The sequence below is a fragment of the Nelumbo lutea genome, chromosome 4, assembly GCF_056320005.1.
Source record: "Nelumbo lutea isolate HS-2025 chromosome 4, American lotus-T2T, whole genome shotgun sequence".
NCBI classification, from domain to species: domain Eukaryota; kingdom Viridiplantae; phylum Streptophyta; class Magnoliopsida; order Proteales; family Nelumbonaceae; genus Nelumbo; species Nelumbo lutea.
In genome coordinates, this window is record NC_142687.1 from 80,835,258 (window position 1) to 80,849,209 (window position 13,952).

The window sequence follows — 13,952 nt, forward strand, 5'->3', positions numbered from 1 at the left end:
TTTTGGTGCAATGTTGATTGTTAATCATTGTTGATGAGATCAACGGTCACGGTTTGATTAGGTGTGATCAAGATGTACAATTCAAAATTAACTGTCATTAACTATTAACTACTTTTTAAACAGTCACAATGTTTGAAATTGTGTGTATTTTCTGAGTCAACACCTATTGTTTCTTCATACTTCTTCATAAACTATTTAAGAAGCATGAATCAGACTTCAAAAACATACATTTTCGAAATCCACTTTCTCTCTCTCTTAGTCCGGTCTGCTACAGTCTCACAGAAGGTTTCTTCGGAGATTCTTCAACTTTGTTGGTTGCAGATTCTCATCCAAGACTCTGTTGTATCATGGGAACGGATTTGCCTGTAAACCAACAGCAAACTTAGTGAAACTGAGTGGGGGCAAATAACATTCTAAAGACAATGTCTTCAAACGTGCCTCAGAGCTTATCTTCCAAAGTTACAGTAACCCCATTTTCCAACATGTTGTGATTATTGTATTCAATTAAGTTCATTTTGTTCTATCATTTATAGTGGCTGGTGGGGACTATGGGTCTCCTACCCACGAGAACTTTGCCCATGTTTACCCACAATACACTACCCTCGTGAATTGATAATATCTCCCCATGCATAATACCATGTAGGAGGATGAGATGCTCTCCATGTGTGGCTGCAATGTTATGTGAGTAGACGTAGGCAAAGCTTGTGTGGGCAGGGAATCTGGACTTGCTAGTGGGTTCATCTCTCTCACATTAAACTTTTGAAAACAAGTATAACCACAATATATTAAAATGTTAAATTTTGAAATCAAAATCTACTTACAAAATAACATAAAAATAAAACATGGATTAATATGCAAATGACGAGAGTTCCACAAGTTCTAATACAATTGCGTAAGATTATTGGTGGGTTTTAGTTGAGTTGAGCCAAATATCAAGTTATTCGAGCTAGGCTCTTTCAAAGAACATAAGGCTTGAGCTCAAGTTTTAACTTGACTCGATCTAGAAATTTGAGCTTCAATTTGGCTTGACTCAAAAACTCATATTTTCGAATTTTGCTCAGCTTGAGCTCTTTCATATAAAAATAAAAAATTATATATATAAAAATTTGTTTCTTTTATATATATAAATATAAATTATTTGACTAGAAGGAAATCCCAATTTAAATGGAGCTGAATCAAGATTTTCACGAGCCAAGAGCCAAGCTACAATAGATGGTAAAAGGCTAGATTCATATCTACCCCTACCTAAAAATACAAATTAGATTTTAGTGCACTTTTGTTTCCATACTTTTTGCACCAATGCAAATAAAATTGGTTTGTAAACAAACAGGTCCTAGAGTGAGACCTGACCCTCGACCTCCCTAGGCGAATGCAGGTATGGGAACTTCGGTTCGGGATTTATTAGTGGTACTGGACCTACTGGTCTACTGGATAAGTTGTGAGTAGAGAGTTCACCGAGGAACAAAATCCAGTGTTCCGAGAGCGGAGGCATTTTGCAGCAGAAAGGCTCCGACTGTCCAACTTAGGTCACCGTAGTAGTAGTAGTCATGGCGCATTCATGCGTCGCAACGTCGACTTCATCTCTCCGATTCAACTCTCTCCTCTTTTCATCTAACCCTACTTCCCGTTCTGACACCCAGAAGCTCTCTCTCCCATTCCAACCTCTTCGCCCCAGCAGGTATTTCTTTTGTTTCTTTATCTCTCCTCCTCGTGCTTTCTTCAGAGATTTCTCTGAGATTCTTCTTCTATGCAGGAAATTAAGGAGTTCGGTTTCCAAGGCCATTTACTCCGGTGGATTTTGGGCGCCGGAGCCGAGTTCACGGCAAGGGATTTGGTCTATTAGGTATCTTTCCCTTCCAACTTTCTCTTGATCCAGTGCGGTCTTACGATTACTATTTACCTTCTTTTTGGTTAGAGGTTTATTGTTTGATTATATAGGGACGATTTAAAAGTTCCATCTTCTCCATACTTCCCTGCTTATGCACAAGGAGGACAGGGTCCGCCGCCTATGGTTCAAGAGCGTTTCCACAGTGTTATCAGCCAGCTCTTTCAACACGTAATATCTTGAATCGGGCTTTATCCATGTTACAATTTTTATCTTTCTTGTTCTTTTTTTTTGTCGGGTTTCTGAATTGCTGCGGAATTGAATTTAGAGAATAATACGGTGCGGTGGAGCTGTTGATGATGACATGGCCAACATTATCGTCGCCCAACTTCTATATCTCGATGCCGTAGACCCCAACAAGGTTCTTATTTATCCTTTTTTTTTTGTTTGGTTTGCTGTGCTTTCTACATATCAAGTCGTCCTGGTGCCTTTTAAACAAATCTTTCTTTTTTATTATTTCATTGTTTCCTTTCTATGCACTTTTGCTGAATTCTTTATTGGTTTTGGAAGAGGCTGTCTAAATTTGAGTTTAGTTGGCAAATAGGATTTGAATGGATCTCTTGAATTAATTGCAAATTTTAAGCATGGCGTAACTTGAAGATGAGACCTAACTGTATGCAAGAGTAATAACATGGAAGATGGGTTTCAACAATATGTCCAGTTTATCTGTCTTTGCATGGGAAAGTTTCAATTAAGTTTGAATTCAAATGCCTTCTGGTGATATTCTTAAGCCTACCCTGTTTATATCATTCTACTATCTTCAGGACTTCAAGCTTTAATATACAGCAATAAAAGCATTTGTCCTGGTTTTACTCTTAGGTTTTGCATTTTTTTCTTTAATTCTTTTTTCTGGTTCTGTCTCTGTGTGTGAGAGAGATGCATCTTTTGTTTCTTGTGTCATACGATTGAATGGTTCTCCGTTTCAAACTTCCAGTTTTACCCCCCTTGCATTGTACATGATTTTTTGTTATTTTTTTAACCCAATATTCTACTCCTTTTTTGCAATTAATAATACACTAGTTAATACATTTCTCCACTTTTTTTGACAGGATATTGTAATGTATGTAAACTCTCCAGGGGGCTCAGTGACAGCTGGTAAAAACAAATTTCATACTTTCTATGTAACTGTTTTGGTAATCTGTTTAAACTGCAAACGGAGAACTTGGATTTATTTGTTTTATTTACTGCATCAATCCCTGGCAGGTATGGCCATATTTGATACCATGAGGCATATTAGACCTGATGTTTCAACTGTCTGCGTCGGACTGGCAGCTAGGTAGGCTTATTTGTTCTAGATTTTATCAAATTCAAATCATGCCACTTACTGCTCACAGATTTTTATTCCATCTGTTATGTTTTTGTTTCCATTTGCTTTTTTTTTTATTTTTATTGAGAAAAAAATCATATTTTCTTCATTAAACATGCAATGAATTCATATAAATAGAACTATTTCTTAAATGACGCCCTTAGCTCACATGCTACACTTCAGATTTCTAATTGTTTAGTATTATATGAGTGCTTTCCCACTTATGTAAAAGACCTAATGTTTTCAATGTGGTGCAGTGATGGTTAGTGACTTTGGCCGCACTAGTTGATGCAATGGTTAGTTGGTCTTTAGGTGCCAACTAGTCAACTAGAAAAAAGGATTTATTCTAGATAGATTTAGGAGATTGCTCTCATAAGGCTCAGTTTGGAAAGAGTACAAATACAAATATATACAGTGCAAATAGGAGGTTTAGAAATACCATATACAAGGTTTTGCACTGCACATATTTGTATTTGCACTGTTCCCAAACTAAGCTTAAATAAGTAAATGTAGATTGCAAATCCATATATATATATATATTAAAATTGGACGGCCCATGTCAGCATGTCTCTCCTTGGAGAGAAGATATTTATCTATTTTCTCCATTTTTTGTATTTTTTCTTATTTTCTTTTGTTTTAAAAATATAAAACAGTAATCATTGCTTATCTTGATTAGATTAATAAAGCTGTACACTATTAGAGAGAGACCTTTGGGTTTTCTAAGGCCTCTTATTTTAATGCATGTTATTATTACAATTAAAAATGGCATTTAAGAAAGAGAGACCTTTAGGTTTTCCAAGGCCTCTTATTTTAATGCATGTTATTATTAAAAGAGAGAGAATAGTAATAATATAAATCAAGGTTTTTAAAACCGAACCAAACAATGATCGGTTAGAGGTCCGGTTCTTGGGTCAAACAGTCTGATCGTTCGGTTTAGATGGTTCAAATGGTTTGACCGCCTGGGTCAGCGGTTTGCTGACCAAATCAACGGTTTTTGGTGAAATAGCGGTTTTGGGGTAAAGTGGAACCGGTCACCTGACCAGTACCCGATTTTTTCGATCTGGTTCTGGTCCGGTTTTGAAAACCATGATATAAATCAAATAATATAAATAGGTTGAGGTTAAACAATCAAAAAATAAGAAATTTAAGTATAAAAATATTAGTTGATAGTTTTAATAATATTATTAGATAACTTATAAGTTGAGACCTTAATAAACGCTAATAAAAATATTAATTGATAGTTTTGATGTTTTTTTTTAATCAGTAACAGTGCATTTTATTAAAAATTGAGAATGTACAGAAATAAGGAGCTAAAAAAACTTAACTCCCCAATACATCAAAGTACATTAAAGTACACCCAACTGAAACCAACTACAAAACAGCCCAAAAAATAGAGTTTCTGTTCACCCGTTGCCTAGCTAAGCCATCTGCCAATGAGTTTGCACTCTTTATCCATGTACATCTAACTTCCATGTCCTTATTCGGCCACTTATTCCTCTTTTCATTGTTGTAGTTCCAGAGCTTGGAGTTGTCCTCTTTTAACCAGTTCACTACAATTCCAGAATCACCTTCTATGATCAATTTCTTGAAATGCATGTCTTTGACCTTTTGTACTCCTTCAAGAGCTCCTAATATCTCAGCCCTCAAGGAGTCTTCCACCCCAATTGGGCCAGAATACATAGCTAACATATTCCCTTTTTCATCTCTCATCACTCCCCCTATTCCAAAGGGCCCTGGATTGCCCAAACTACTACATCAAAGTTCAGTTTGATAAACCCGCTTGGTGGAGGGGTCCAACAAGAACTTGAAGCTTTCTTACTTGAAATTGATTCTGCAATTTCCTTTCAATTCCTTAGCATCACATCAACTGAGAACTCAGCAAACAGCTCTGAAGTTTTTAACCAATGTATTACCCTTATGTTAATAATCTCCAATATTACTTCCAAGCTTCTTTCTTTGTCTAGAAAAATCCACAAATTTCTCTCCCTCCCAAACAGTCCAACAAACTGCCAGCCCTTACACATCTCCACATAACCTTTACCCTTTTTGTTGAGCAGTTGGGCATGGAAGTGAATAAGCTTTGCACATTTAATGGGGGAGTCCACCTGCACCTAAACATAATTAAAGTACTAAAATAATTAAAAAAATATTGAAAAGTAACAATATTTTATATTAATAAGGGTATTTACTGAAAATAATTAAAAAGTACAATTAATAGTATTTTATTACTAAAAAATAAGAAAATTTATTAAAAAAATACCAAGCCATAAATTATTGAAAAACAGCTGTATTTTTTTATTAACCATGGTATTTATTTAGTTATTTAATTTATTTTTACTGAAAGCAAATGCAAATTAATTTTGTAGTTACTAGTATGCAAAAATAAATGATGAAAATACTGTAAATTATTGAAAAATACTCATATGTAAAAATTACTGAATAATAATGAAAAAATAATGTATTTTAATTATTAATAGTAATATAATTAACAATAATTATTTTTAAACTGTAATTAATAGTAATTATAATTTAAGCTATAAATAGTAGAAAATTACATTTAATTACCAAAAAGGCATATTTAATTACCAAAAAGGTATATTTAATTAGTTTTAGCCAAGAAATTAGCAATATTTCTAAAAATATGATAGTTTTAAGAAGTTACTGTATTTTAAATAAATACAGTAATTTAATAATTACAATATTTTAATATCTAATAATATTTTAATAATTACTAATAAAAAATAACAAATTGTTTATAACTTAATCTAACCCGATCAGATCTAAATTTGCAGGCTCAAGCAACTATTTTCTTTTGAGTTGGGTCTAGCTGAGATTTGCACCATGCCCACACATTATTAGGGATAATTAGATCCGAAGCCTAATTGGGTATCAAACTTTTGGAGTCCAATGATGGCTTTAGCGGATTGTCCAAGCTAAACAACCCCTATTTTAATAATTACCAATAAAAAATAACAAATTGTTTATAACTTAATCTAACCCGAGGATCATCAGATCCGAAGCCTAATTGGGTATCAAACTTTTGGAGTTCAATGATGGCTTTAGCGGATTGCCCAAGCTAAACAACCCCTAATAAGCTCTTGGAAGTTATATGCATATATGTTAAATATTATTATATAATATTTAAATAACAAAATATATATAGAAATGTTATATATTTTTTATACTAGACTATAATTAAATAAAAATTTTAATTTGTAAAAAATCATGGTTTTATAATTAACACGAGCCTCTTTATCAACAAAAAATGTGCAAGCTCGAGCCCGAGCCCCGGCCCAACCATCGGGCCTAGATTTTGAGCCCGAGCCCAGCCTTTATATAAAGCCCGAAGCTTGAGCTCGAGCCTGAAGCCCGATCTTTACACAAAATGTCTTATTTTCAGTATACTTTTATAAACTAATATTATATCAATTTAGTAATAATTTAATAAATTATAAACTAATTTATATTTCCTAATAGTAAATTGATATTTATTAATAATTTAAGAAGTATATATATACACTATATTTATTATATACAAGTACTTTTTTATATATGTAATAGTATCGGGTTGGGCTTATTTGTGAAAGGCCGAGCTCGAGCCAATGAGCTTGAAATTGTCCAAGCATGAAAAATAACAGGTCAGATCGGGCCAGGTTATCGGGTTACCTGGCCCATGAATAGGTCTAATTGTATATATAAACAATTGTATACATAAAAAATCATATGATATAAAAATTTAAACATTTTTTTCTTTTTTTTTTTTTAAATGGACCTCTCATAGCTTGGCCCGGTCTACGGCTTGGCCTGGCCTAAGGATCGACCTAGCATGACCCGATTTACACCTCTGCTTGAACCTACACAATACTGGGGACGAGGTGGGGAAATTCGAGGATTCCCCATCCTTGATGAGGAGTGGGGTGCCTTGCCCTGAACACTAACAGGGATGGGGTGCCCCGCCCTGAACCCACCCTATTGTCATTCTTATATATTTGTTAATTATTATTCAAATTAATAAAAGTGTTAGCTTTTGTAATTATTTTTATTTATTTAAAATTAATCAAAATTTCATTTAAAAATAATAAAAATAATAACAATTATTAAAATTACTATAAATTATTAATAAAACTAAATTTATCAAAAAATATTTGTTCATATTAAATTAACAATAATTATTTTCTGTAAATCAACATTAAATGAAAATACAATTATTAAAATTTTAGATGTTAACAATAATTTTGAATACTTTTAGTTAATTAATAACAATTTTGATTATTAATTTAATATTAATTAATAGTAAATAAAATTATTAAATCTTTCAGATTTTCCCGTGCATCCTATGGGTCCCCGCTAGTATGCAACAAAAAATGACACTAAACACTTAGTTTGTGAACTTTTATTTGGACAGTAAAAAAGTTAGGCTGGATGGGAGTTACAGCCTTGTTCATGGCAACCCCATATCAACACATCACTAATTGGAAGGAAGCTTGAAAGGACCTCTCCTCCACTTTCATCTTTATGCCTTGTTTCAATTTTATATACCATCAGCCAACCATGATCAATCATAAATGTTTGAAGCAACAACATTCATATACAAAATAGAAATATATATATATATATATATATATATATATATATATATATATATATATATATATTAATATTGTTCAAAACAAGAGATAAACCTGAAGAATTAAAGCTTTTAACATAACTTTGTAGTCAACTAGTTAACCTAATCAATCCTTATCATCCTGAGTGACTGCATCATGAATATTGCCTGACTAGTTAGTAAAGCTGCTTGTGTGGCCCTCAATTAACTAGTTGATGGCTAATTGACACTTTGATTATACTGTAATGACATTTCTATTTTAGAATGGTGTGTCTGCTTAATAATTTTTACTTGATCATTTGCAACTAATATACTGATAATGACCTTGTGAACAGTATGGGGGCTTTCCTTCTTAGCGCTGGCACCAAAGGTAGCCTATACATCCTGCTCTCCCTACAAGTGGTTGACATCTAGTTTTTGGTTGATTGCATTTATTATGCCTTTTTCCTGATTTATGATTTTCCTAAACATGTTCTTTTTCTCTTGAAATTTTTTAATTAATGAAGGAAAGCGATATAGTTTACCAAACTCAAGGATAATGATCCATCAACCTCTTGGAGGGGCTCAAGGTGGGCAGACTGATATAGACATCCAGGTAAATATCTCTGATAAATTACCATTTGTTTTAAATAATCTAAATATCATTTTGGCATGTTAGGTTGTTATTTTCCATTCATTTGTTGGTATGTATGGCATACATGTGACTAACATGCTCAGCTGTTATTCAATTAACATTTTGGCATGTTTGGCATGCTCAGTTGTTATTTATCAAAAAAAAAAATCATTTTATTTGATATTATGTTCTTGATAACTTGTAGAATAAATCTGAGTAATATGTTGTTAATGAAAGTTGCTGCCCAGAGAGGCTTCTTCAAAAAACAGTCATCTTTGCTTCATTCCCTTTAGACTCAAAGCGATTATCCACTTCTCAGACTCAAAACACTAATCAATCCTTAGAACCCAGCATATCCATAACTTCTCTTCACACAAAAAAGTCCTCTTATGAAAAAACACATTGAATTCTTTATCAACCACTCTCAATCCACATACTTAACTACCTTAAACTTATGATAGATCAAAACAGACTCACCTTCAGACTCCCCTCACCCATCCTCCATCACCATATTATCAATATCATTTAGATAATCTCTAACTGATGATCAACATTTTCATATACAGGCATAATTCTATAATTCAATTTTTGAAACCCACATTTTACTGAAGAGTCCAGATATAACTCCTCTAAATCCACTATGAGTAGAGATGGAGTATGCAAGTCTACCTCTTCTTCATTATCAAACCTGTCTCCATCCTTACTCCTTAGACATACTTTCCAACTCAAATCTATCCCTTTCATTACCCAAAGTGATCACTGATAGTGAACCAATCTGATTTTTGTTTGTCTGCTCATCTACCTTAATCTGTGAATGAACACAAACTGGAATCAATGGGAAGAATGGGCAGACAAAGTAGTAGTTACAAATCATGAATTTCCAACTTGTTTCTTTTTTACTGGAAGGGCAAAGAATAGGACCTACACATCATAATATTTTGAGTAGATTATAATCAGTTGATATGGTAATATATTTTAATAAATTGAAGCGGACAACCTGAACAAACTTTCATGCCTATATGTAATGCTTAAGAATTTTACATGCATGTAAAATGAAACCAATTTGTATTTCCAAAAATGCAGGGTTGATCTTGGTGGTGGTAATTTACTGGATGGGCTGAACACTGAATAAATAAGGCTCTTAGGCAAGGCTGGGCCAGGAGGCACAAACTGTGATTTGGTAAGAAAACTAGGGGTGCAAGTCGGGTAACCGATTTGAAGATTCTACACTGCATTGGGATTCAAATTTTAACAAAATCCCTGCCCGAGTTCGCCCAAGTTGCACCCCCTAGTGAAAACTCTGGTCCAGGCCAGGCAATTCACCCTGTCAAGCTCAATTTGTAAACTTTCTAGTGGTTTACATTGTATTGACTTGGTGAATGGTAAAGTTGCATGTATGCAAGAATGTAATGACTAATTAGTGTGCCCACTTATAACTGTGTAACATTTACTATACGACTATACAGTAAATGATAATTAGTGTGCCCACTTATAACTGTGTAACATTTAGTATATTACAATGTGAACAGGTATGCAAATTGGATATTTTAGTGATGGAAGTCTAAACAACCTAGGAAACTCCCATGTGGCAATTCAATTTGAGGCTTTAAAGGAGCCCCTGGACCTGGATCCCTATCATCACACATCCCCTTATATACATGGAAAAATTTTGGCCCAAAATATCTTGCTACGTGTTAAAACTCCTTTTATGGGCATCTTTATTAAAAAAATGTAAACTTAGACAAACTGCACGAAATTGAACAAACTACTAGAATGGATATAGGGCTTACCTTGACTGCAGTAGTTGATAAATGCCATTCTAGAATGTCCTTTGTCTGACGGATGGTTAGATCAGCCACCTATTCCTCATTGTAGAAATAGGTGGTGTATTTTGAGAGCTTCCCTACCTTTTTTTATATCAGTAAATTTAGAGCTCCCCTACTTGATCTGGTTAGGAAACCTATTTCCTATTATAATGGATCTACAAATATGTCTAATGTCATATGCACACTGAAAAGCCATTACTCAATGCTGGCCCCTGCTATCAGGGGTCTTGGGAGTGGTGAACTGGATACAGTCATACACGCCATGTCTTTGGCACTTTCTTGCAGAAAATGGCCTCTGCAGACTTGAATCTGCATTCTCACTTGTCAGCCCAAGACTTTAACATTGGGCCAAGTAACGTAGTATGCCAATTGTACTGAGTGAGATGCATGTGTATATTCAATGCAATTCACTTTCTTATTGGAAACACTGACAATTTTATTGATTATAGTGTAAAAATGAGTTATGTAACAAAATTACAAAAATTGCCAAACACCCCTTATTGATAGGCATGCTACTGCTTCCTATTCCTTGGATTATCTTTCTTTTACTCCATTTTACAGAAGATTCCCTGAGAAATCATCCCCCAATACAGCTGGCTTCTGATAATCCCTCGTGTAGCCAATGCATCAGCTAAGCCATTGGTGGTGTTCCCAGCTGAGGTTGCTCTTAATTTCCTATTCAGACTGCACATCTTTCATGATATGTCAATATTTCAGATATCCTTCCACATTGTTTTTCAACCACCTCACTGCCACTTTGGAGTCTCCCACGACTAGATCTCTAAAGTTTGAGGCAAATTGCCCGGTCTCACTCTGTGCAGATTTGCTAATAATTCAGCCCTTGTATAATGAATGATCATGTATTATAGGTTTAGAGTGAACAGTGAGAGTAAAACCCTGACAATCTCTAAATACTGGTGCAATTCCTGAATTGGCTTCTTGTGCTTGAATATCTTTTTGATTCTTATATAACCATTTATCCATGTTTCTTCAGGCGAATGAAATGCTGCACCACAAGGCTAATCTGAATGGCTACCTCTCCTACCACACTGGCCAAAGCCTCGAGAAGATCAACCAAGATACTGATCGCGATTTCTTCATGAGTGCAAAAGAAGCCAAAGAGTATGGATTAATAGATGGTGTCATCATGAATCCTCTCAAAGCCCTACAACCACTAGCTGCCTCTGCTGATCAGTGATAGGTTCCTCGTCCAACTTCACACCTTTCTCAGAGGGAGAGTTTTGATTATCAGGGTGAAAATAGTGAGTTTTTGATATTGTCCTTGTCCTTACAATAGCTTGCTAATCCTTGGTCAAAGGATGAAATAACAAGTTTTAAAATCAGCTGCATCATTGGTGCTGTGCATGGTCTATCCATTGTAAATCTAGACAACCTTCTATGATCGATCAATAAAATATTTTTCCTTGCAGCATTAAAGAAAGAAAAAGATAAGAATAAAATATGGTGAGTTTGTGTAGAGGCAGCATAAGCAGGGAACGTGGGAGCATCAAAACGTGTTTAATTGACAGATCCCCTGTTAATTTTAGCATTGAGTTGCCATAATGGAGTCATATCCAAAGTGCTGCTGGACCGGAATTTGCTAAATTAAGAACGTTACTTATACCTCAATTTTCATTCGGACACTATAACGGGAGCACTCTTTTTTGGGTAATTGCTCTGCCACTGCCGTTGAGTAGGGCAAAGCCAACTAGGATGCTTTTCCGCTGGACTTTTATTTGTTGTAGTTGAGTTTTTGCGGGTGTTTTCTTTGTATATTTTCCAATGTTTTAGTTAAGACTGTTTGGCCCGGGAACTATTCAGGCAACTGAACTGGTTTTGTTTTATCTCAAACCTGATTCTTGGTCAAAAACCATTGAATTGTTCAGTGACCCGCTAACCTGGGTGGTCAAACTGTTGACCTGTTCAGTGGTTTTTATTATTTTTTATTTATTTTTGTTGGAATGGATTATTCATCAAACTGTTGACCTGAAAATCGATGGCTAGAATGGTCCTACTTGAGGTGGTTACATGGATTTTGCCTTTAGGAGATCTGGGCTCACTAGTTCCATAAACAGACTTTCAAATAATCAACTCAAACCGTTGTTGCATATTTATAAATTATAAGATGTAATTATGATTCTAAAACATTAAATTTTAGACAAATTTATGGTTATATCTGCTGCATGGACCAATGATATTTTTGGTTTGCTTGTTAAATGTTGAAGTATACCTTTTAGAAAATAAATATGAACAAAAAGTAAAATGCCTTTAATGTAATTGGTTGAGATTTTAGATTTAACATGCCGATATATGTAGTTGCAATATAGCCCAAAGACGTAGCCACTCGCATCCAGGTGTAGCTCATTAGCTGCAGTTCAGTTTGATGTGGAGAATGAAATATGAAGTGAACTCTTAATACTTACGTCCAGCACTTGGTTTCATTTTGTTTTGCCCTACTGCACAACAAAAGATGAAAGTATTTTTATTATTATGCTTCTAGGAATTAAAGAGTCTAAAATTTTGAAATTGGTTGCGTATTTGATTTTCAGATATACCACAGAATATTTGGTTTCAACAAGAATGAAGAAGAAGAAGAAAAAAAAAACAATGCATCCCATGTTAGGGGGAAGAGTGACATTTCCATTTATATTTTCTGTAGATTAAATTGGTCCAAACAGATGCAAAGACCAAAACTGTCATTTTCCACCTCAATCTAATAGAAGGTCGATTAAGTAAATTGGTTGCAAACCATAGGTGGTATTTTAATAAAATACAAACTATAGGATAGGTTTTAATAAATCTATTAAATTTTATGATTTCCATTGACTAAGAATCTCATGTTCTTTTTTCAAATTTATGTGGGGACCATGGAAAATTTATTTTCTTGGGATACCCCTCATGGGTAAATAACTTTCCCACTTGGTGGGGGGTGGGGGGGATTGCCAATACTTGGAAGGAGACAAAAATGCTCCTTTTAATAATGGATTTTTATGGCTAAAATGACCATTGCCTTATTTACATGGGAAATAAAAGAACATGAGTAAATGCACTTACCCGGCTAAGTCCTTCTTGGAAAACACTTACCCGGATAAATAACTTACCGAAAAACGAATGGGGCCTTTATATTATTATTTAATCCCAATTAGCTAGACGCCATTAGATAGTACAAAATCCAAAAGGAAAATGTTGTTTCCATTGCAAGACATCAAAATGATTCTTTCTCCAAAAATTGATCTCATGCATTTAGGATGGATGAAATCGCTTAAAAACACTCAACCAAATAAATGATATATAATATGGGCCTTTTTACATCCACTCCACCTCACAATTCATTTATTAATTCCTCAAATGTATTTATCCCGCCCCCTTCGCCTTGACATTGAACCAAACCGTATTATCGTTCTGAGAGGTGGGCGCTAAAATCAAATTACCATTATAATATATTAAAAATATAGATATTATATTATAAATACTATAAATACATATAATATATAGATAATATGTGATATTTCCAAGTTAACTAAAAAACTGAACCAGTCATCCAGTTATTCAGAAATACAAACCAAAACCAAACCGATCCATTTGGTTAACAGCATTTTCCGGTTTTTATGAGAAATCTGTTGAAAAGTGAAAACAAACTTGCGTAGTAAAAATACACGAGGAGGGCAGCAGGAGCAACCAACCCATTGTAGAGAAAAAACTACTATATTATTTCG

The 13,952-nt window shown here is 34.3% G+C and overlaps 1 protein-coding gene across 1 annotated transcript; it reads left to right on the forward strand.

The window, feature by feature from the left end:
- The first annotated feature begins 1,295 nt into the window (after positions 1-1,295).
- On the forward strand, positions 1,296-11,696 carry LOC148861293 (ATP-dependent Clp protease proteolytic subunit 5, chloroplastic-like). The gene is made up of 9 exons (XM_088983824.1): positions 1,296-1,678; positions 1,754-1,843; positions 1,939-2,056; positions 2,154-2,246; positions 2,935-2,980; positions 3,089-3,161; positions 8,133-8,167; positions 8,304-8,392; positions 11,231-11,696. The coding sequence occupies exons 1-9, from the start codon at positions 1,548-1,550 to the stop codon at positions 11,432-11,434; spliced, it is 879 nt and encodes a 292-aa protein (XP_088839950.1). The 5' UTR covers positions 1,296-1,547; the 3' UTR covers positions 11,435-11,696.
- Positions 11,697-13,952: the final 2,256 nt, after the last annotated feature.